This window comes from Eubalaena glacialis, chromosome 8, assembly GCF_028564815.1.
Source record: "Eubalaena glacialis isolate mEubGla1 chromosome 8, mEubGla1.1.hap2.+ XY, whole genome shotgun sequence".
Lineage (NCBI taxonomy): Eukaryota > Metazoa > Chordata > Mammalia > Artiodactyla > Balaenidae > Eubalaena > Eubalaena glacialis.
Window position 1 is genome coordinate 95,944,298 of NC_083723.1, and position 22,590 is coordinate 95,966,887.

At 36.2% G+C, this 22,590-nt stretch overlaps 1 protein-coding gene across 1 annotated transcript in view; it reads right to left on the bottom strand.

Moving 5' to 3' along the window:
* Positions 1-21,783, bottom strand: part of ASZ1 (ankyrin repeat, SAM and basic leucine zipper domain containing 1) — a 79,377-nt gene extending 57,594 nt beyond the window's left edge. Inside the window, exons 1-4 of the mRNA XM_061197973.1 lie at positions 21,679-21,783; positions 21,222-21,321; positions 17,077-17,199; positions 14,961-15,072 (exon numbers count right to left, since the gene is read on the bottom strand). Of these exons, the coding sequence (XP_061053956.1) occupies positions 14,961-15,072; positions 17,077-17,199; positions 21,222-21,321; positions 21,679-21,783 (440 nt within the window). The remainder of the gene's footprint in view (positions 1-14,960; positions 15,073-17,076; positions 17,200-21,221; positions 21,322-21,678) is intronic.
* Between the last annotated feature and the right edge of the window lie 807 nt (positions 21,784-22,590).

Here is a 22,590-nt window from a genome sequence, read left to right on the forward strand (position 1 = left end):
TAAGTCATGCTTCATACTTTCTGTGGTATAAATGGATTAATATATTAATTACTTCACAAATGATATGTTTCATTTAAGTTTTATAATAGATAAATGATCATTCTATATCAAATATATTAAATTCAATAAAAAACTTGACATGATGAATTGGGCGATTGGGATTGACATATATACACTGATGTGTATAAAATTGATGACTAATAAGAACCTGCTGTATAAAAAAATAAAATTCAAAAATTCAAAAAAAAAAACTAATCCTAAAAAAAACAAAAACAAACAAAAAAACTTGACAAATACCACATGAAAGAATTGTGAAGGAGCCGAAAAATACATATGATGCCATGGTAATCAAGTGGCTTACAGTAAAATCAAGACTTTCATATATTAAACAATGAGAGAACAAAGAGAACAACACACGACATGTATAAAAATGTTCTAAACAAGATAATCACCCACCCAAAATCATAGCTTATGAACAAAAAGCACTCTTGTGGGTTGTAATAACATAGAGAAACTTAACAGACTATTAATCTGGCCCTCGAAGGCATAATGTGAATGCACAATGAGGGGAGGAGAGGACATTCCAAACTGAAGAATAACAAAAGCAAAAACATAGAGGCAGGAATGATTACGTATCTGAGGAACATTGCTGAAATTGTATAAATAATATAAAAGTTAGATATTAGGGAGTAGCAGAAATAGGTGGGATCAAACTATGGAGAGTTTTGGATTTCACCTAATAGACAAAAGGAAGTGTGTTCTACAGGTAACAGCATATAGGACTGACTGAAGTACAGAAATAGTGCAGTTAGAAATATCAATTAGGAGGCTATTAAAGTTGCCCCTAAGGTGGGATGATAAATATAAAAACTGCAATAACTCTAAGAGATATTACAAAGAAAGATAAATTATACATAAAAGTGAATGGCAAAGTCTGAGATAAATATCAGTTTTTCTTGGTATAAATTTATGTCCAAAATTCAAAATTAACTATTGCTTTAAGCATACGGTAAAAAGGAAATACAATTATTATGGCCATGAAGAAAATACATTTAGGGTGACATGGTAAATCATGAGGGCCGTCCACCCAATACTGCTGATTCTCCTTCTGTGAACACTTCCTTACTCCCTTGAAGTTAGATATGACCATGTGACCATACTTAAATAGAAGAAATGGCATGGGTCTCTTCCAGGTGGAAGCTTTAGTAGCCAGCACACAATATACCATTGGTGCCAGACACAAGTAAAGCAAAGTCAAGTCAGAATTTGAAAGGGTTTTGTTCCTGTTTTTTTTCAGTCTTGGTTTCTGTGTATGTGTTTTGAGAGATGAGCGTCAAGTGCTTTCATTAGCTAGCTTTTCTCATCTCTATCCTCTCCATTCTGTGCTTTCAAAAGGACCAAGCAGATTTCCATGTATATGAATAGCAATATTAATCCTATGCCCTGTATATGCAAGGTAACACTAAGATATTTGTCACCTTTTGCATACATGGGAAACTGATGACAAAGATAAGATCAGCTCCTATATGCAGATAAAGAAAAGACAGGTAAATGAAAAGATGAGTATAGGATATGGACAGGCAATTTATAAAAAAAAAAAGAAAGAAAATCACAAAATAACAATTTCTAGTAATATTTTCTAAATAAGTTATTTAAAAATTTTTTTTCTGAAAATATTCTTGTAACTTCGGCCTATGTTTTCAGAGCAAAGATATGTCATATCATTACTTACAACTAGAACACAAGTTAATATTTTAATTGAAAATTACACCTCAATCTACCAAACTGTTCCAGTGACATTTACAACTAAATTTATATTGTGATAAAGAAAGCAACATTTTTCCCAGAGTATTTTCTGTATAGGCAATAACACTGAACAAGTTAACAATCACACAATGATTACGTCAAAACCTTGGACATTAGTTAATGTGTGCTGTCTTATCAATGGTAATAAAACATCTATTGAAAATAAAATGTCACATCATTTGACAAAACCCTTATCTCATGACTAAGCGATGTGAATATAACAAACTCCCCTGCCAGAAAAATTGCCTACTAAATGTAAAGAAAATATATATTTTTTAATATAAGAAAATGTTTTAGCAAACTGGGGGAAAAACACACAAGTCCTAAAAACAGAAATGTTAATTATATGTACTTTTTAAAGGCTTATTATTACTCAAACAATAAAAATACCAACTGCAAATTTAAGGCTAGATTGAAGAGGGTTTCAAATTTTATCACGTATCCAATAGTCTAATATAGACCTTTTAGACTTTAATAATTTACAGTATCATCTGTTACTGCATTATCAATATAAAAAAATAAAGAATGATAAAATCCATACTATGGCACAGCTGCCAAGTTCCAATCAGTTTAGTCACAGGCCACCTTGTTTTCAGAGCTAAATTATGCTGAATTAAGGTGATAATATTTTTCTGTTCACATACTTCCCTTTGCAATCTGTGGACTTTTCAAGTAAGAACATTCAAGTACCAACAATAATTTAGGGAAAGAGGGGAAAAACCCAAAGATACAAGGCAAATTTAAGACGTGTTTTGCAACAATTAGAAAAGACATGCTGTTTAAACTGGTTGTCTTGAAAAATCCTCAACCTAGACAAGACGGGGAATATAAATACATCCCCAATGGTGGATCCTATTCACATCAAACTTGTGAATTCCCTTACCAAACCTTTGCTACATTCAAAGGCTTAAACACTTGATTGCCAACTTTCTGTTCTGTAAAAATAACATACCATCTACCACTGAGCAGTAAGGATTATATTAGACAACATATTTAAGAGCAATTAACACAGTGCCTGGTACACAGGAAACATTGAATAAATGTTTCATTAAAAAACAAAATAAAAAACCTAACCCCAGAAACAAATTCTAAAGCTAAAATAAATAAATCAGTATTAAATTGTTGTATTTGCTAGACACAGTACACTAAGTATTGTCAGTGGTAAGATCCAAGAGAAACATAAAACATGATTTGTGTTAATTTGAAATTGGCTTTCAAGTTGTCAGGTTTTTTCCCATTAGTCCTACAGGAAGGAAAATAAAAAGAATTTTTAAAATTAAGAAAAACTAATAAAAGAACAAGGTAGATCTATATGTACTCACACTTAACTGATCATTAAATAATAAATCAATGCTGTTTTCAACAAGATTTTTAAAAGTCTGCAAGGAATACAAAGAGTTTAAGAGATAACAGAAGACATATAAATAAAACAATTAAAAAATTTAGAAGATGCTGATTTCTACTTCCAGTAATGGCAAGCTAAATTTGGATCAAAATTGTGAAGGCTTTTAAAATAGCTAGATAAAATTTTATTTTTAATTTCTTAGAGACTGAATAAGATATCAAAGAACTACTAACTGAAGTGGCAAAAACCCAAAGAGGTAAATAAACAGTTGCTTTTGCCTTGAGGGCATCTGGCAGTGCATAAGAACCCAATGAGAAATTGAGCTGTGGCTTTGGTGGCTTCAAACTTCAAGATAAACAAAATTCAAAGCACTGGGCTTATACAAAGTAGAGAGTTTACTAAACCATACTCAAGACACATTAATCTGGGACTCTAAGTACCTTTAGGGTAAGGATGAACCAGAAATAAACCAGCTGTTTAGGTTTAACTTACATCACCAAAATGGTCCAGGGAACTTCAACCCTTGAACTTAGATTACATGAGTCCTGGACTGATAGTGCCCTAGGCACCTTTAAGAAATATACAAAATCCTCTCTGATGGATCATCCGAGGCCTCATATTATTCCAACAAGTAAGTTTTAAAATCTAATGACTAGCACCTAGTCATGAGTGAGAAGCATAAGAAACTACTGCTAACAGAGACAAACCCACAAAGATCCCAAATACTGTAACTGTTACATCTAGACTATATGTTGACCATATTAAAGAAGTTTTATTTAGAGCCTGAAAATATTTTCAGGGAACAAGAAGCTATAAACTTCTTTATAACACTTAATAATACTTTATAACTTCTTTATAACACTGCCAATTTTAAAAGGAATCAAACAGAATTTCTAGAAATAAAAAAAGTAACTGAAATTATGAACTCAACTGATGAGTTTAACAATAAATTAGAAGCAAGTGAAATGAGATTCAATGACCTACAAGGCAGATTAGAAGCTATTACCCAGAATGTGGCACAGTGAAAAAAAAGATGGAGAATAAAGAAGACAGACATTGAGGATACAGTGAGAAGGTCTAACAGATATACAATCAGAGACCCAGAAAGAGAGAAAAGAACAGGGCAGAGGTAATATTTAAAGAGATAATGGATGAGACTTCTCCAGAACTGAGGCACCAACCCCACATTTAGAAGCTTGTCATAATAATGCTTGAAGTGGCAGATGGAGATACCTTAATAATACCTACCACATTAAGTTGGTGTTTTGTTCATTAGCCATTTTCAAGATGAAACAGAGAAATGTTAGAAGAAACTAAGAAAAATTTGCCAAAATATATGGACACCTAGGAATCAAATGTACTAGCAGATTTGAAAGTCTACTTTGCATACAAAATTTGGGAACAACATAAAACTTCAAAGCAGATGAGAGTTGCTCTTTTAAATAACCTTTATCTAATAAATTTGAATATTATTAAATGTTCACCATAACAATGAACTAGAATGGCTAAGGAAATAAAAGAAACCCTGAAAATGATATAAGAGCAATTAGTGATATTGACGTTCAGCACACATACACAAATGGCTTGCTGAACCAAATCAAACAACGAACACCAATAAGCATTCAGCAGGTAAAACAAAGAAGCAGACAGTCACAGCTATCTGAAGAACTGACAAGATGTTCATCTCTATTTAGTTTAACTCACAACTCAATCTAGAAAAGGGGGCATCACTCAAAAAGACTGCAAAGCTTCAAATACCTGGGGCAACGTTTAGTCAAAAAATACACTAAACTGTACACTTAAAAATGGTTAAAATGGCAAATTTCATGTTATAAATATTTTACCACAATTTTAAAAATTAAAAAAAAAAGAAAAGGGGGCGATAGGTAGGACTCAATAGTTTAAACTTTAGAGGAAAAGACACAGGAATATGGGGAGAGTTGAAGAAAGGAGTGAGATCAAAAAACACTGGAAAGACAAGCTAAGGGACTGGCTACAGGTGCTTGGACCTAATACCAGGAGCTGCTAGGGATACAGAATCATGCACTATGTTGTCTGCACTCATGCTGCCTTAGCACAGAGCAAGCCATAATATGCTTTCAATTCTGCCTACTGAAGTATTTTAACAATTTCACAGTCTTTTAAATATACTATTCTGTCTTTTCTTTCAATTTCCAAGCCAATCAATTTTCTGCCTGATTGAGTCAGCTATTTTTGTCAGGCCATAAAGACTTCATCACATCTCTTTAAATTAGTACAGAATTTCCATACAGTGGAAACTCAGCAATAAAAAGGAATGTTACAATGTTACAATAACAAAGTGAATCAACTACATGTATACATATATCCCCATATCCCCTCCCTCTTACATCTCCCTCCCACCCTCCTTATCCCACCCCTCTAAGTGGTCACAAAGCACCCAGCTGATCTCCCTGATCTCCCAGCTGCTTCCCACTAGCTATCTATTTTACATTTGGTAGTGTATATATGTTAATGCTACTCTCTCACTTCATCCCAGCCTACCCTTCCCCCTCCCTGTGTCCTCAAGTCCATTCTCTACATCTGTGTCTTTATTCCTGTCCTGCCCCTAGGTTCATCAGAACCTTTTTTTTTTTTTAGATTCCATATATATGTGTTAGCATACAGTATTTGTTTTTCTCTTCCTGACTTACTTCACTCTGTATGACAGACTCTAGGTCCATCCACCTCACTACAAATAACTCAGTTTCGTTTCTTTTTATGGCTAATATTCCATTGTATATATGTGCCACATCTTCTTTATCCATTCATCTGTCAATGGACACTTAGGTTGCTTCCATGTCCTGGCTATTGTAAATAGTGCTACAATGAACATTGTGGTACATGCTTCTTTTTGAATTATGGTTTTTGCATGGTATATGCCCAGTAGTGGGATTGCTGGGTCACATGGTAGTTCTATTGTTAGTTTTTAAAGGAACATCCATACTGTTCTCCATAGTGGCTGTATCAATTTACATTCCCACCAACAGTGCAAGAGGGTTCAAAAAGGAACAAATTTTTGATACACACAACATGGATGAATCTTTAAAACATTATCCTGAGTGAAAATATTCTGTATAATTATATTTATGTAACATTTTAGAATAGCAAAAAATAATTTATAGTGATAGACGTAAGTTCCAGGGACTTCCCTGGTGGTCCAGTGGTAAAGAATCCGCCTTCCAACGCAGGGGACGTGGGTTTAATCACTGGTCGGGCAACTAAGCCCACGTGCCACAACTGCTGAGCTCAGGCACCTCAGCGAGAGAGCCCACATGCAGCAAACTACAGATCCCATGCGCCCTGGAGCCTGAGCGCCACAAGTAGAGAGAGAAAACCCGCACGCCACAAGTAGAGAGAAGCTCGCTCTGCAACAAAGAGCCCGCATGCCTCAACGAAGAGCCCACCTGCCGCAACTAAGACCCAACGCAGCAAAATATAAAAAAGAAGAAGTAAGTTCCAGAGCACTGTGAAAGGGCATGAAGGAACTTTCTGGGATGATAGAAATGTTCCATGTTGGGGTGTGAGTTACACAAATGTGTGTTTGTCAAAACTGATCCAACTGTATACTGAAAATCTGAATATTTCACTGTATGTAAATTACATACAATAAAAAACTTTACTATAGAATTTCCTCAGTACCATTCAGCAAGACCTCTAATTAATTAAGTATAGGGAATTCAACAGTTTCTTCTTAAATTTTATTCTTCTATTCAGTTTTAGTGCAAACAGAACCAAGTGGTACATTTGATTTAAGTGATTCACTTCCATTATAAGATCTAGAATTATTTTCCTGCTTCTAATACTGGTAAAACCCTCCTTTTCTTTTTTCCATATTCTATGCAAACTAAGACTGTCTTTTATGTTATATCCATAGAATACAGAAGGGCTTCCATGCTACTTTATATATCGAAAATGAGACTTCTGTCTTCTAGATTAGAGGCTGATCTCTAAGACTTTTCTGTTACTTTAACTTCATGAAACAAGACTACTGATCTCATTTTAGTTAAAAAAAAAAGTAGTTACAGGTCAACTTCCTTTGCAACTGGCAAGTAAGTATATGACCGTCAAGCTTTCACAAAAACGATCCATTTATGTTTTATGGCTGACCCTTCCCCCTCTTTTTCTTGAGAGGTAATTTCTGTCAGTTCAACAAAACAGGCTATGTCAACAGCTTGAAAGTAAATTCACCTAAACATGTTTTAACTGAACAGGAGTTCCCTCACATATCCCTTATATTTTCTGGCATTTTGATCATGAGACTAAAACTCGCAATCTTCTAATAGGTTTCAATTTTTGTCACTGCTATGAATTACCTATAAAATTACCTATAAAATTCCCCCAAATCTCACTGCACTCTCCTGTGTCCTGAGATTTTTTTCTTTTATACTGCCAGCATGCTATCCCTGTAGGTCCACTAATGCTATCCGTATAAAATCTGCAGCCTAAAAGCACTATTTGCCATGACTTATTCTCTTTTTAGCTCTATCAAGATCCTTTTTCTGCAAGAAAACACAATTTAATCATTTTATTGCTTTATTTGAGCATTAAAATAAAAGCAGTTGAATAGTTTGTTTTTTCAGGTATTTCTCACAGTTGTTAATTAGATGCAGACTGCTCTTTTCTTCAGCCATGTTGTAGAATTCTCTACTTATTTTAGTTGAGCACATACCAATCTAAATCTTATACTCTTTCAAATTCAGCAAATTCTCTAGAGTTTGAGTTTTGAAATTGTGTGGTTGCCTTATAGTTTTAGCTTCAGATTCTAACCTTGTGTTATTTTAATTCAAATAAGTTTTTTCCAAATATTCCCTATGTATCTACAAGACACCTTCTAGTTCTTAAGGAAATAGAATAGTCTGACACTGATTTGCTTGACTTCTCCTTCAATGTGTTTACAAGATGGTAAGTGACTGGGAGGGTTAAAGACTTCAATATCTATAGTATCTTGCAGAAGTAGGAACAAAAATTGAAGAGCACCAACAAAAAACAATTTTCCAATGAATCCAGAGAGACAAGTCTTATCATAAGCCATTGCTAAAAGTACAAATCAAAATTACAGCACCTCAGAGGGCAGACAGCAGAAGCAAGAAGAACTACAATCCTGCAGCCTGTGGAACAAAAACCACATTCACAGAAAGATAGACAAGATGAAAAGGCAGAGAGCTATGTACCAGATGCAGGAACAAGATAAAACCCCAGAAAAACAACTAAATGAAGTGGAGATAGGCAACCTTCCAGAAAAAGAATTCAGAATAATGATAGTGAAGATGATCCAGGACTTCGGAAATAGAATGGAGGCAAAGATCGAGAAAATGCAAGAAATGTTTAACAAAGACCTAGAAGAATTAAAGAACAAACAAACAGAGATGAACAATACAATAACTGAAATGAAAACTACACTAGAAGGAATCAATATCAGAATAACTGAGGCAGAAGAACGGATAAGTGACCTGGAAGACAAAATGTTGGAATTCACTGCTGCGGAACACTCTAAAGAAAAAAGAATGAAGAGAAATGAAGACAGCCTAAGAGACCTCTGGGACAACATTAAACGCAACAACATTCGCATGATAGGGGTCCCAGAAGGAGAAGAGAGAGAGAAAGGACCAGAGAAAATATTTGAAGAGACTATAGTCGAAAACTTCCCTAACATGGGAAAGGAAATAGCCACCCAAGTCCAGGAAGTGCAGAGAGACCTATACAGGATAAATCCAAGGAGGAACATGCCGAGACACATAGTAATCAAATTGACAAAAATTAAATACAAAGAAAAATTATTGAAAGCAGCAAGGGAAAAACGACAAATAACATACAAGGGAATTCCCATAAGGTTAACAGCTGATTTCTCAGCAGAAACTCTACAAGCCAGAAGGGAGTGGCGTGATATACTTAAAGTGATGAAAGGGAAGAACCTACAACCAAGATTACTCTACCCGGCAAGGATCTCATTCAGATTCGATGGAGAAATCAAAAGCTTTACAGACAAGCAAAAGCTAAGAGAATTCAGCACCATCAAACCAGCTCTACAACAAATGCTAAAGGAACTTCTCTAAGTGGGAAACACAAGAGAAGAAAATGACATACAAAAACAAACCCAAAACAATTAAGAAAATGGTCATAGGAACATACATATTGATAATTACCTTAAATGTGAATGGATTAAATGCTCCAGCCAAAAGACACAGGCTTGCTGAATGGATACAAAAACAAGACCCATATATATGCTGTCTACAAGAGACCCACTTCACACCTAGGGACACATACAGACTAAAAGTGAGGGGATGGAAAAAGATATTCCACGCAAGTGGAAATCAAAAGAAAGCTGGAGTAGCAGTACTCATATCAGATAAAATAGACTTTAAAATAAAGAATGTTACAAGAGACAAGGAACGACACTACATAATGATCAAGGGATCAATCCAAGAAGAAGATATAACAATTATAAATATATATGCACCCAACATAGGAGCACCTCAATACTTAAGGCAACTGCTAACAGCTATAAAAGAGGAAATCGACAGTAACACAGTAATAGTGGGGGACTTTAACACCTCACTTACACCAATGGACAGATCATCCAAACAGAAAATAAATAAGGAAACAGAAGCTTTAAATGACACAATAGACCAGACAGATGTAATTGATATTTATAGGACATTCCATCCAAAACAGCAGATTCTACTCTCTTTTCAAGTGCGCACGGAACATTCTCCAGGATAGATCACATCTTGGGTCACAAATCAAGCCCCAGTAAATCTAAGAAAATTGAAATCATATCAAGCATCTTTTCTGACCACAACGCTATGAGATTAGAAATGAATTACAGGGGAAAAAACGTAAAAACCACAAACACATGGAGGCTAAACAATACGTTACTAAATAACCAAGAGATCACTGAAGAAATCAAAGAGGAAATCAAAAAATACCTAGAGACAAATGACAATGAAAACACAACCATCCAAAACCTATGGGATGCAGCAAAAGCAGTTCTAAGAGGGAAGTTTATAGCAATACAATCCTACTTCAAGAAACAAGAAAAATCTCAAAGAAACAATCTAACCTTACACCTAAAGGAACTAGAGAAAGAAGAACAAACAAAACCCAAAGTTAGCAGAAGGAAGGAAATCATAAAGATCAGAGCAGAAATAAATGAAATAGAAACAAAGAAAATGATAGCAAAGATCAGTAAAACTAAAAGCTGGTTCTTTGAGAAGATAAACAAAATTGACAAACCATTAGCTAGACTCATCAAGAAAAAGAGGGAGAGGACTCAAATCAATAAAATTAGAAAAGAAAAAGGAGAAGTTACAACAGACACTGCAGAAATACAAAGCATCCTAAGAGACTACTACAAGCAACTCTATGCCAATAAAATGGACAACCTGGAAGAAATGGACAAATTCTTAGAAAGGTATAACCTTCCAAGACTGAACCAGGAAGAAATAGAAAATATGAACAGACCAGTCACAAGTAATGAAATTGAAACTGTGATTAAAAATCTTCCAACAAACAAAATCCAGGACCAGATGGCTTCACAGGTGAATTCTATCAAACATTTAGAGAAGAGCTAACACCCATCCTTCTCAAACTCTTTCAAAAAATTGCAGAGGAAGGAACACTCCCAAACTCATTCCATGAGGCCACCATCACCCTGATACCAAAACCAGACAAAGATACTACAAAAAAAGGAAATTACAGACCAATATCACTGATGAATATAGATGCAAAAATCCTCAACAAAATACTAGCAAACAGAATCCAACAATACATTAAAAGGATCATACACCATAATCAAGTGGGATTTATCCCAGGGATGCAAGGATTCTTCAATATATGCAAATCAATCAATGTGATACACCATATTAACAAATTGAAGAATGAAAACCATATGATCATCTCAATAGATGCAGAAAAAGCTTTTGACAAAATTCAACACCCATTTATGATAAAAACTCTCCAGAAAGTGGGCATAGAGGGAACCTACCTCAACATAATAAAGGCCACATGACAAATCCACAGCCAACATCATTCTCAATGGTGAAAAACTGAAACCATTTCCACTAAGATCAGGAACAAGACAAGGTTGCCCACTCTCACCACTATTATTCAACATAGTTTTGGAAGTCCTAGCCACAGCAATCAGAGAAGAAAAAGAGATAAAAGGAATACAAGTTGGAAAAGAAAGGTAAAACTGTCACTGTTTGCAGATGACATGATACTATACATAGAGAATCCTAAAGATGCCACCAGAAAACTACTAGAGCTAATCAATGAATTTGGTAAAGTTGCAGGATACAAAATTAATGCACAGAAATCTTTTGCATTCCTATACACTAATGATGAGAAACCTGAAAGAGAAATTAAGGAAACACTCCCATTTACCACTGCAACAAAAAGAATAAAATACCTAGGAATACACCTACCTAGGGAGAGAAAAGACCTGTATGCAGAAAACTATAAGACACTGATGAAAGAAATTAAAGATGATACCAACAGATGGAGAGATATACCATGTTCTTGGATTGGAACAATCAATATTGTGAAAATGACTACACTACCCAAAGCAATCTACAGATTCAATGCAATCCCTATCAAATTACCAATGGCATTTTTTACAGAACTAGAACAAAAAAATCTTAAAATTTGTATGGAGACACAAAAGACCCCAAATAGCCAAAGCAGTCTTGAGGGAAAAAAACGGAGCTGGAGGAATCAGACTCCCTGACTTCAGAATATACTACAAAACTACAGTAATCAAGACAATATGGTACTGGCACAAAAACAGAAGCATAGATCAATGCAACAAGATAGAAAGCCCAAAGATAAACCCACGCACCTATGGTCAACTACTCTATGACAAAGGAAGCAAGGATATACAATGGAGAAAAGACAGCCTCTTCAATAAGTGGTGCTGGGAAAACTGGACAGCTACATGTAAAAGAATGAAATTAGAACACTCCCTGACACCATACACAAAAATAAACTCAAAATGGAATCGAGACCTAAATGTAAGACTGGACACTATAAAACTCTGAGAGGAAAACATAGGAAGAACACTCTTTGTCATAAATCACAGCAAGCTCTTTTTTGATCCACCTCCTAGAGTAATGGAAATAAAAACAAAAATAAACAAACGGGACCTAATGAAACTTCAAAGCTTTTGCACAGCAAAGGAAACCATAAACAAGACGAAAAGATAACCCTCAGAATGGGAGAAAATATTTGCAAACGAATCAACGGACAAAGGATTAATCTCCAAAATATATAAACAGCTCATGCAGCTCAATATTAAAAAAACAAACCACCCAATCCAAAAATGGGCAGAAGACCTAGATAGACATTTCTCCAAAGAAGACATACAGATGGCCAAGAAGCAAATGAAAAGCTGCTCAACATCACTAATCATTAGAGAAATGCAAATCGAAACCACAATGAGGTATCACCTCACACCAGTAAGAATGGGCATCATCAGAAAATCTACAAACAACAAATGCTGGAGAGGGTGTGGAGAAAAGGGAACCCTCTTGCACTGTTGGTGGGAATGTAAATTGATGCAGCCACTATGCAGAACAGTATGGAGGTTCCTTAAAAAACGAAAAATAGAATTACCATTACCATGACCCAGCAATCCCACTCCTGGGCATATACCCAGAGAAAACCGTAATTCCAAAAGACACATGCACCCCAATGTCCATTGCAGCACTATTTACAATAGCCAGGTCATGGAAGCAACCTAAATGCCCATCGACAGATGAATGGATAAAGAAGATGTGGTACATATATATAATGGAATATTACTCAGCCATAAAAAGGAATGAAATTGAGTCATTTGTTGAGACGTGGATGGATCTAGAGACTGTCATACAGAGTGAAGTAAGTCAGAAAGAGAAAAACAAATATCGTATATTAACGCATGTATGTGGAACCTAGAAAAATGGTACAGATGAACCGGTTTGCAGGGCAGAAGTTGAGACACAGATGCAGAGAACAAACGTATGGACACCAAGGGGGGAAAGCCACGGGGGGGTGGGGATGGTGGTGTGCTGAATTGGGCCATTGGGATTGACATGTATACACTGATGTGTATAAAATCAATGACTAATAAGAACCTGCTGTATGAAAAAATAAATAAAATTCAAAAAAAAAATTACAGCACCTGTTGAAGTTTACTTCAGTAAGGTATCCTGGAGTTCCTAATTTCAAGGTACAATCAGATTCAAAAGGTATACCTAACTAGGGATTATACTGTAAATGACAGAATAAAAGTTCCTGTGAATTGATCTGCTAAGAATTCGCAGGTAGTTTCTTTCCCAGTTCTTTTTAAATCTTTATTTGTTAAATACTGATTATCCACTCCATAAGCTTTGACTTTTCTCACACTAGATTTTTCAACCTTGGCACTTTTGACATTTTGGGATGGGCAATTCTTTGTTTTAAGGGGCTGTCCTACACATTGTAGGATGTTTAGTAGCATCCCTGGCCTCTATCCATTAGATGCCAGTAGCGTCTCCCAGATGTGACAATCAAAAATGTCTCCAGGGACTTCCCTCGTGGCACAGTGGTTAAGAATCCGCCTGCCAATGCAGGGGACACGGGTTCGAGCCCTGGTAAGGGAAGATCCCACATGCCAAGGAGCAGCTAAGCCCGTGTGCCACAGCTACTGAACCTGAGCTCTAGAGCCCGCGTGCTGGAACTACTGAGCCTGCATGCTGCAACTACTGAAGCCCATGTGTGTAGAGCCCATGCTCTGCAACAAGAGAAGCCACTGCAATGAGAAGCCTGCGCCCCCCCCACGAAGGGTAGCCCCCATTTGCCACAACTACAGAAAGCCCGCATGCAGCAACGAAGACCCAATGCAGCCAAAAAAAAAAAAGTCTGTAGGCTTTGCCAAAAATCCACTGGAAGACCAAATAGACCTTGCTTGAACCACTCTACTAAATCAAAATCTCTGCCTCTCAGAAAAGATCTGGGAATTATCTACAGCTGTACAGTACTTTCCAAAGCTGCTATACAGGTCACAGAAACTAAGCTAAATTAGAAAAAAACTTCTAGAGTAAAGCCTAGTTACTTCTATATATCAGGCATTATAATTCTTTTCACACTAGACATTTTCTATGGGATGGGCTACTTCCCACTTGCTTCATTTTGAAGATTAAATAAAACAGAAAGAGCTTTAATAGGAAATTGGAGCCAGACAAGAAGGAAGTCAGTGATAGGAATTTGAAACAATCTGATTCATTTTTTTATTATTGACATTTTAACAGATGCAAGATACATTCACTGCATATCTTCTATGCATCTAGGCGCTACTGCATATACAATATAGTTAACTGGAAAAGTCTTAGGAAAATGGAAACATTTTGATATATTATTTTGGAATTCATAGTATCTGTGTAAATTGTTTAGTGGGTCTGTGTTTTATAGAGAGAATACTAAGAGGCTTTACTATTATAGCTCAATTATCATATTCTTTTGAGTGTGTAATTCAAAGGAAAATGATACACTTTATTGTCATACTTTCCCTCTCATTCAACTTCTTAGGACATTCCTCTAAATATTAAAAATTGAAAGACTACTTTGATGACATGCCCTTCCTTTGATACTCTTATACAATTGGAACCATGACCTTATGACTTATTTTCATTCATCAGCTTTATGGCCAAGTAAACACACACTGCTCATGATGTTTAAAAAATCATGCTGTCAAGTGTTTAACATAATCAAACAAAAGGCTGATAATCAAAGAAAAGTATCTTCATCATTTTTGAACAAATAGTAAGGTTCTTACCTACAAGCAACATTTGGATCAGCATTTCTTGAAAGTAGTAGCTCTACACACTTCAAGATCTGTTCCTCTGAGCCACGAGCAGAACATGCAGTTATCAAAATAGTTTGCTTATCTATAGTGAAAGGAAAGGTGAGGAAAACCCCACACATATCAGAAAGTGTATCTAATTAACTTCTTTTACCATTCAAAAGATTCTAAATATTTATTGCATTCTTAAAATTCTATAACCTATTTCCAAATCTCTTGTTCTTAGCAGATAACTTTGTATTCCTTCACCAAAAAATGAGCTCAGGGATGAACTATCAATTTCCAAAGTATATCTACAATTCATTTACTAATTTCCTTTCCCTATTCTCATTTCTTCAAGAGAATAGGAAAGTGGTTCAGAGCATGGGCTCTGTGCAGATTTACTGCCTGGAATTGAACAGTTTTTGATTGATTAAAGTATGCCTTGAACACATGGTTAAAAAACAATGATTGATATTCTCTGATTTCACTTCTTTAGCTCTCACTCATTTGACCACTCACTGACATCTGGCTTATGCCCAAACCATCCTACTGAAGATGTCCTAACTGCTACATGTATTGGTTTCTTTTTAGTCCTTTTCTACTTGATCTCTCTTAGCCCATCCCATTTCCTAAAACTCTTCTTCCCTTGGCTCCTATGGCATCAGTGGAGATCAGGGTAAATTAAAAACCAAAACAAAACAAAAAACAATTCTCAAGTAAAAATTGGGGAATTAAAAATAGGTCATGCCAGCCATGGTTTACATTTGTGGTTCAATATTGACCAAATATAGAAATATAGATTCTGGTCCCAGTTCTGTCATTGATAAACTGTGATTCCAGTGATATCTTAGTAGACCTAACTTACATATAAGAAGCTAAAGTCTGCCCTCTACCTGAGGGGGCCTGTGGGATACATAAAATAATTTATGTGAACATGCTGGGCAAAATATAAAGTGTTTTATAACTGAAAGGAATTCCTCTTATTACAAGAAGCAGAGAAAGAAAACTATTAATCAGTTTTTTGAGCACAACATTTTATACACTTTCAAAAATCTCATTTCTAAGTATAGCTTTCATTGGGAGTTTTTTTTTTTTCTTTTTAGGCCACGCCATGTGGCATGTGGGATCTTAGTTCCCCGACCAGGGATCGAAACTGTGCCCCCTGCATTGGGAGAGGAGTCTTAACCACTGGACCACCAGGGAAGTCCCTGGGTGATATTTTTAAATGACATAATATGAAAAACCTACCACAGCAGCAGATTAAACATAAAATTGTCAATAAGACAAGAATTTATATAAAATATATAAATGAGAAAAAAATAGAAATTTTACAAATATCTAATGTAGTACAAAATTAATATGAAAATTAATTCTAAAATGAAACCTATACCTGAATTACGAAATGAACTGTCTATTGGGAACATGTAAAAAATAATCAGTAATTCAATATAATAATTAAATAGCATTTGCACATATACTCTTATTCTTCAAAAGCAATCAAAGCACTACTGACAAAGACAGAAACAAATGGATTTAATAAATTATGTTTGAAACAACTTTAAGTGATATAATTCAGAGTTGAGTTGTAAATTCCAAAGACTGATTTTCAAGCAATTTTCCACTAAATTATCAGCTTTTCAGTGTTTTCTTTCAATGCATTTTACCTTAAAAATAACCAAAACTCTCTAGCATAGAAGTTAAAGGTATATAGTAAGAACACAACAATTTATAACGATAATATAAATGGAATATATCTCTTTGGATAGAAGGTTTTTCAAAATATCTATGGTTTCTAATTTGGTTTTTTATGTTGTTTATATAATATAACTAATAGGAAGATTTTTTTAAAAAACTAATTATTTTCACTTTGTATAATAGCTGCTTGGGAATCAAGAAAATCACAGTAAAAATAATCAGTTAAGTTACCTCAAATATCTTAACCTTATTATGATTTTTTTCAAGAGCAAAGGTTTATTTTAAAGTGAATGTATGAAAACAGAGCATGGAAAGTATGTATCACCACCCCCAAACAGAATATAATTAGGCTTCTAAACAGAAAAATATACAAAGTACATTTTCACATATTTAAATATTTAAAACATCTTACCCTTATCAAAGCTTGCATTAGCACCTCTGTCCAAAAGGACCTGAAGCAGCGCTACATTGGAAACACTGGCAGCATACATAAGGGGAGTCCACCCATAGCGAAAGCTGAACTCTACACTGATGCCTGTCAATATAAAGACAAGGTTTTAAAACCTCCCCCACCAAAAGAAAAATCACTGTCACCTTAATATGTTTAAAGTACTTCACATAGTGACATACACTGTGTACTTTATAATGGAAGGGAATTTCTTGGTAATAATGCGCTTCAGAAAAATAGAAAATTATATGAACTTTGATAAAAAAAGCTAACTTCAGTTTCACTATAGTTCACTTCAGTTTCACTATTTTCCAAGAGATTGAATCTGTCAAATGTTTTTTCATATAATATATATTTATATTAGAACAGGTTTTTACATGCTGCCTTTTTCTCTCTAGGGCAGTTGGAAAAAGTTTCACAGATATAAACTGTCTTTTTAGTTAGAATATTATCATACATCTCTATGGTGGCAAATACCAAATATATTCCTTATTAAAACTCCTTTACCGGGCTTCCCTGGTGGTGCAGTGGTTGGGAGTCCGCCTGCCGGTGCGGGGGACATGGGTTCGGGCCCTGGTCCGGGGGGATCCCACATGCCGCGGAGCGACTGGGCCCGTGGGCCACAACTGCTGAGCCTGCGCGTCTGGAGCCTGTGCTCCGCAGCGAGAGAGGCCGCGATGATGGGTGGCCCACGCTTGCCGCAACTGGAGAGAGCCCTCGCGCAGGGGCGAAGACCCAACACAGCCAAAAAAAAAAAAAAAAAAAAAAAAACTCCTTTACCTTCCTTCCCAACGCAAAATTTAACCATGGGTTACTGGCCAAACATAAGGTTAAAAAGGTAGGTTAGGGCTAAGAAATGTAGACTATAGTTTGTGATCCAAGGATTTACATCATTATATTCGTATTATAAAGAAAATGTAGGTACCACTGCTGAGAGTGGGATAGGAGGCAGGGAGAACCGGTTATGAGGCTGGAAGTCCATGCAAAAGTCAGAGCAAGGGCAGCAGAGAAAAAGAAGAAGAAATCCAAAAGGACATTTCAAAGGCAGGGTTATTGGAATTTAAAATTACTTTGAGGAAGAGGAGTGTTGGAAAAGAACAAATAGAAAATAACTTTCAAGTTCTGCTTTGGACAAATGAATGAAACAGTGAGCTAGAATAAGGAGAGGCACAGAAGAGATATCAGGCCTGAGGAGCAGGATAAAGTTTTAAATAGCCACCATCCAGAATCAGACAGGAAAGGATGGATAGTAACTGTTAAGAAACGATGAGAGCCAGCTGACCTTAAAATCCTCAAATCAATCATTAACGGTACAAATCCCTGAAGTCATCTGATTTCCAACCCCCCCCCCCAATAGCACTGATTGGTTTAGTCACATAAAAAAGAAAAAAAAAATGGTTGAACTAATCTAGATTTGGATCTAAGACTGGGGAGAAGCATAGACGATATGATACAAGGACAAGATTATAAAAAGGCAGCGAACATAACCCATTAAATTTATGTAAAGCCTTTGCTATAAAGAGATCAAGATATAAGTGGCAAACTCTCTTCAACCTAAGAAATATCTGCTAATCTTAAGGAAAGAAAAAAAAACAGAACGTTTTTCTGTTTCAAAGAAGGAAAACTTGTATGTGAAAACCACTGAATATAGGCTTCCTTTAATACCTTATAATTTACAGGTTGTAGTCTCTGGCTCTAAAGTGTTCCATCTGCAAAGATGAAGGTCATATCACTGAAGGAATGCAAACTTGTTAGGAAGAACTCACTTTTTTTCTGTAGGAACACTAAGTTACTGAAAGACTATATTTGTCAAATTTCCAATTGTCTAACTTTAATTGATATAAGGTGCATGATAATTCCTAGGAGAAAACAACAGAAAACTGTCTTAGTACATATATGTATATACTGCTGGCCCAACCTGTCTTCTCTAACAAATTTTCCTCTTTAAATTGCTGCAACTGAAAGCATATGAATGAGATCAGAGAAAAGATCATTTTGTTTTCTCATTATTCTTTCCTTATTGACATTACTGCTCAAACTGTGACAGCAAAAGTAAAAAGGAAAAGATGTGAAGATAAAGCTAAGCAAATGTGGCATTTTAGTATAAAAATTCTTTTTTTTTAAACATCTTTATTGAAGTATAATTGCTTTACAATGGTGTGTTAGTTTCTGCTTTATAACAAAGTGAATCAGTTATACATATACATATGTTCCCATATCTCTTCCCTCTTGCATCTCCCTCCCTCCCACCCTAAAAATTCTTAATAATCATCACCTCTAAGCTCAAAAAAGTAAATTATTAAGCACATATTATGTTCTAAGCATAATGCAAAAAAGATAAGTTTAAAAGGATTGACACAATATATTTTTATAGCTCAAAAACATTCAAAATAACACTAAATTGTTTGGGGGTATATACATATAGTAACAGTATAAAGACGTACATAGGAATAATAAATACCAACTATAGGAGAGTGGTAATCTCCAGGGGGAAAAAGATAAGTCGCCATACATTTTTTGAATGTCTAAAATATTTAATAATTTAAAGAGAACTGAAAATGTTAGTGCATAGCAGAAGAACAAAAACCAAAGACTGCTAAAAATGGCTGACTCAAAAGGAGGTTTCATTTTTTTTATTAAACTTCCAACTGGTGCAGGAATATGTATGGCTTTAAAAGGCAAAAAAAGTAAAAATATTTTTTAAAGTGTTAAATAATGACATGTGGAAGGAAATCAGGAAATACTAAAACAAGAGTTACATGTGAAAATGAGACTTCAGGGGTAATACGGGTGAAAGTGGGGACAAAGGTGTTTCTCTACTTATACCTATTTGTTATTGTTTTTTTAAAAAGAAGTTAAAATTTTTTTGTAATTAAAGACAAATTTTAAAAGGCTGATGAAATACTTTACCAGTAGGCTCTTTTCAAGTCCTTTCAAGAGCCTCCGACATTTCATTGCACCTAGTACCACTACTCCGAAGGCAAACTCGCTGTTCTAAAACAAATTTCTGCTTATTCCATCCCATCCAACACTATGCACACTCCTGCATGTGTTCATATCCTAGTATTAGGCCTCTTTCAATTAGATTCAATTTAATTTTTTAATTATAAATTCAAGTTCCATTGTCCACAAAGTCACAGGATCCTTCTTACTTGTTACAACAGCTAATATTTATAAAATGCCTATATGTTCTAAGACCTGTATATAGTCTCTCATTTTAATCCCACCCCCCCAAAAAAAACCCTTTGATACAGTGCATCCTGGTTTTTAAAAGGGGGTAATTGAAGTTTAGGAAGTTTCCTAACTTGGTCAAGATTACAGAGCCATCAAGTGGCAGGGCTAATAATCGAACCCAGAACTGTACTGTTTCCAAAATGATTTACTTTCCAATAAACCATGCATCTCTAGCATAGAAGAAAAACATTTTGCTATATACAATTTTGTGTGTGAATGTTTTGTATTTACAGGTAGACAGTAGATGCTTGTTACTCCTTTGATAATTTCAGTCATTATCAACAACTCACATTTCCATGTCAAGGTAATTTAAAAAAATAATATTTAATTTAATACACAGAAAAATGTCATGGGACCCAAGACAGAATTATAATGTTTTTATAAAGAAATAGATGCTCTGGAAGTTCAAATGACTTTCCCAAGGAAGCACACTGAGTAGGCGATAGGCTGGAAGAGGTATCCAGATAGATTCCTACTTCATCCTCATTCACACACTGACACAACCAACACAGGCAAAGACCATAACTAAAATGTACATAACTAGAAACAATTCTTGAGAAACACATAATAATAATTATAGACAAGAAAATGCTGAGCAAAGTAAGTAAGGATTATCAAAGTGGGGTAGGATTAGTCAGACTAGACCTTTTGAAGGAGGTGGAAGAACTGATGGACGGTGTCAGTGTGGCATTCCAAATTTGTGTTAGAGGAAGAAAATAAGGCAGAGAGAACTGAGTCAAGTAAGACATGTAGGACACTTGAGATACTAACATTCACTGTGCTTCCATTAGAAAAACAACTCAAACCTTTTAAAATAAGGAATCCTTGTGAACTGAGACAACTGTGTTAGGTTGAAACTGTCCCTTAATTCTCACCAGAATCCAGGAGCTCCTCGACCAATGAAACATCTCCTGTGGTCAAAGCTTTCTTAAATGTTTCATGCTTTTCTTCAATGGGTAACGGTCCTTTTAATTTCTAAAAAAGCAGAAAGTTAAAAAATTTTCCTGTTACACATACTTTCATTTCCACTGCATCCAGAAACAATAATGATCGGGTTTTGGTACATCTTTTGGGGGCGGGGGCAGGCAACATCCAAAATTTGTGACTAACTCATAACTAAAATTATCTTTGGGTTATGATGGGTCCAAACCTAAGTAAAGAGCTACATCGACAACCTAAAGAAGCGCATTTTAGGGAAACTGCGAATTGGTTTGGAGTCCAAAAGCCTGTATTTACACTGGAAAAAAAGTTAGGGAAACACAGGCGAGGAAGAGGTTTCATGGCCAGGGAAGGCCGATCCAGGTGCGGCCAAGACAAGTCCTCCTTTGCTACCTGAGCTGCCCGGTGGAGATACCCAATCTCCCAGCCGTCATCCTCGCTCTCGCTACTCTCGCCTCCACCGGCCACTGCCAGACCGCGCAGGGGGCCTGCAGCCATGCCCGCCGGCCAGGTCCCTACAGAATCAGCCGCACGCCCGGCCACACGCCCGCTCCCTCTGCGCCTGCGCACCGGGGAGCGCGTAAGGCTGCGCGGGAAGGCTGTGCGGGCAAGCGCGACGCGCTAGCGTTGGGGCCTTGGGCCCTCGGGCGCAGGCGCGTGAGCGTGCGCAGTGCCCCGGGTTCATTCCCGCCAGTCGTAAGCCCTTGGGAGAGGAAAAGTGGCTCGTGTGGCGGGGCGAGCGGAGCTGACCTCCTGGCCAGTGCTTCCAATTCCTTTCGGGGGTCTTACCCTACATTCTGTTTAGGGTATTTGCTTAATGAAATTCTTGCTCTTTAAGGAATGCCCCACTGTGGCAGGAGCAGAATGGGGATTTAAATGACGCGTAAGACTAGGCTTTCGCTTCCATTCCCTTTACCTGTCACCCTGCCAAATCCACTGTCAAACATGCGTCCCCTGGCCAATGCTGTTGGCCAGAATATACCTCCCTGAGAAGCATCACCCATACGTTCAAGGAGCCGGCAGATAAATGGGAGCCGACAAAGGAACCAGGAGAATGCTTCCTTTAAATTTCACGTGATCTCGGATCTCATGGTAGATTTAGAAACTTCGGAACATCACTCTCCCAGATGGGTACTGTAGATGCCTTAAAGGAAATAATCGAGGAAGGGGAGGAGTGGGGAAGAGAGTGCATCAAAACAGCTGGGAAGAAGAAATGATTTAAACTTTCGGAAAGTAAAAAACACAAACAACTCCAGGTGAAAGCGGCCCAAACTCACTTTTCTGCGTCTATTCCAGCTTCTAGAT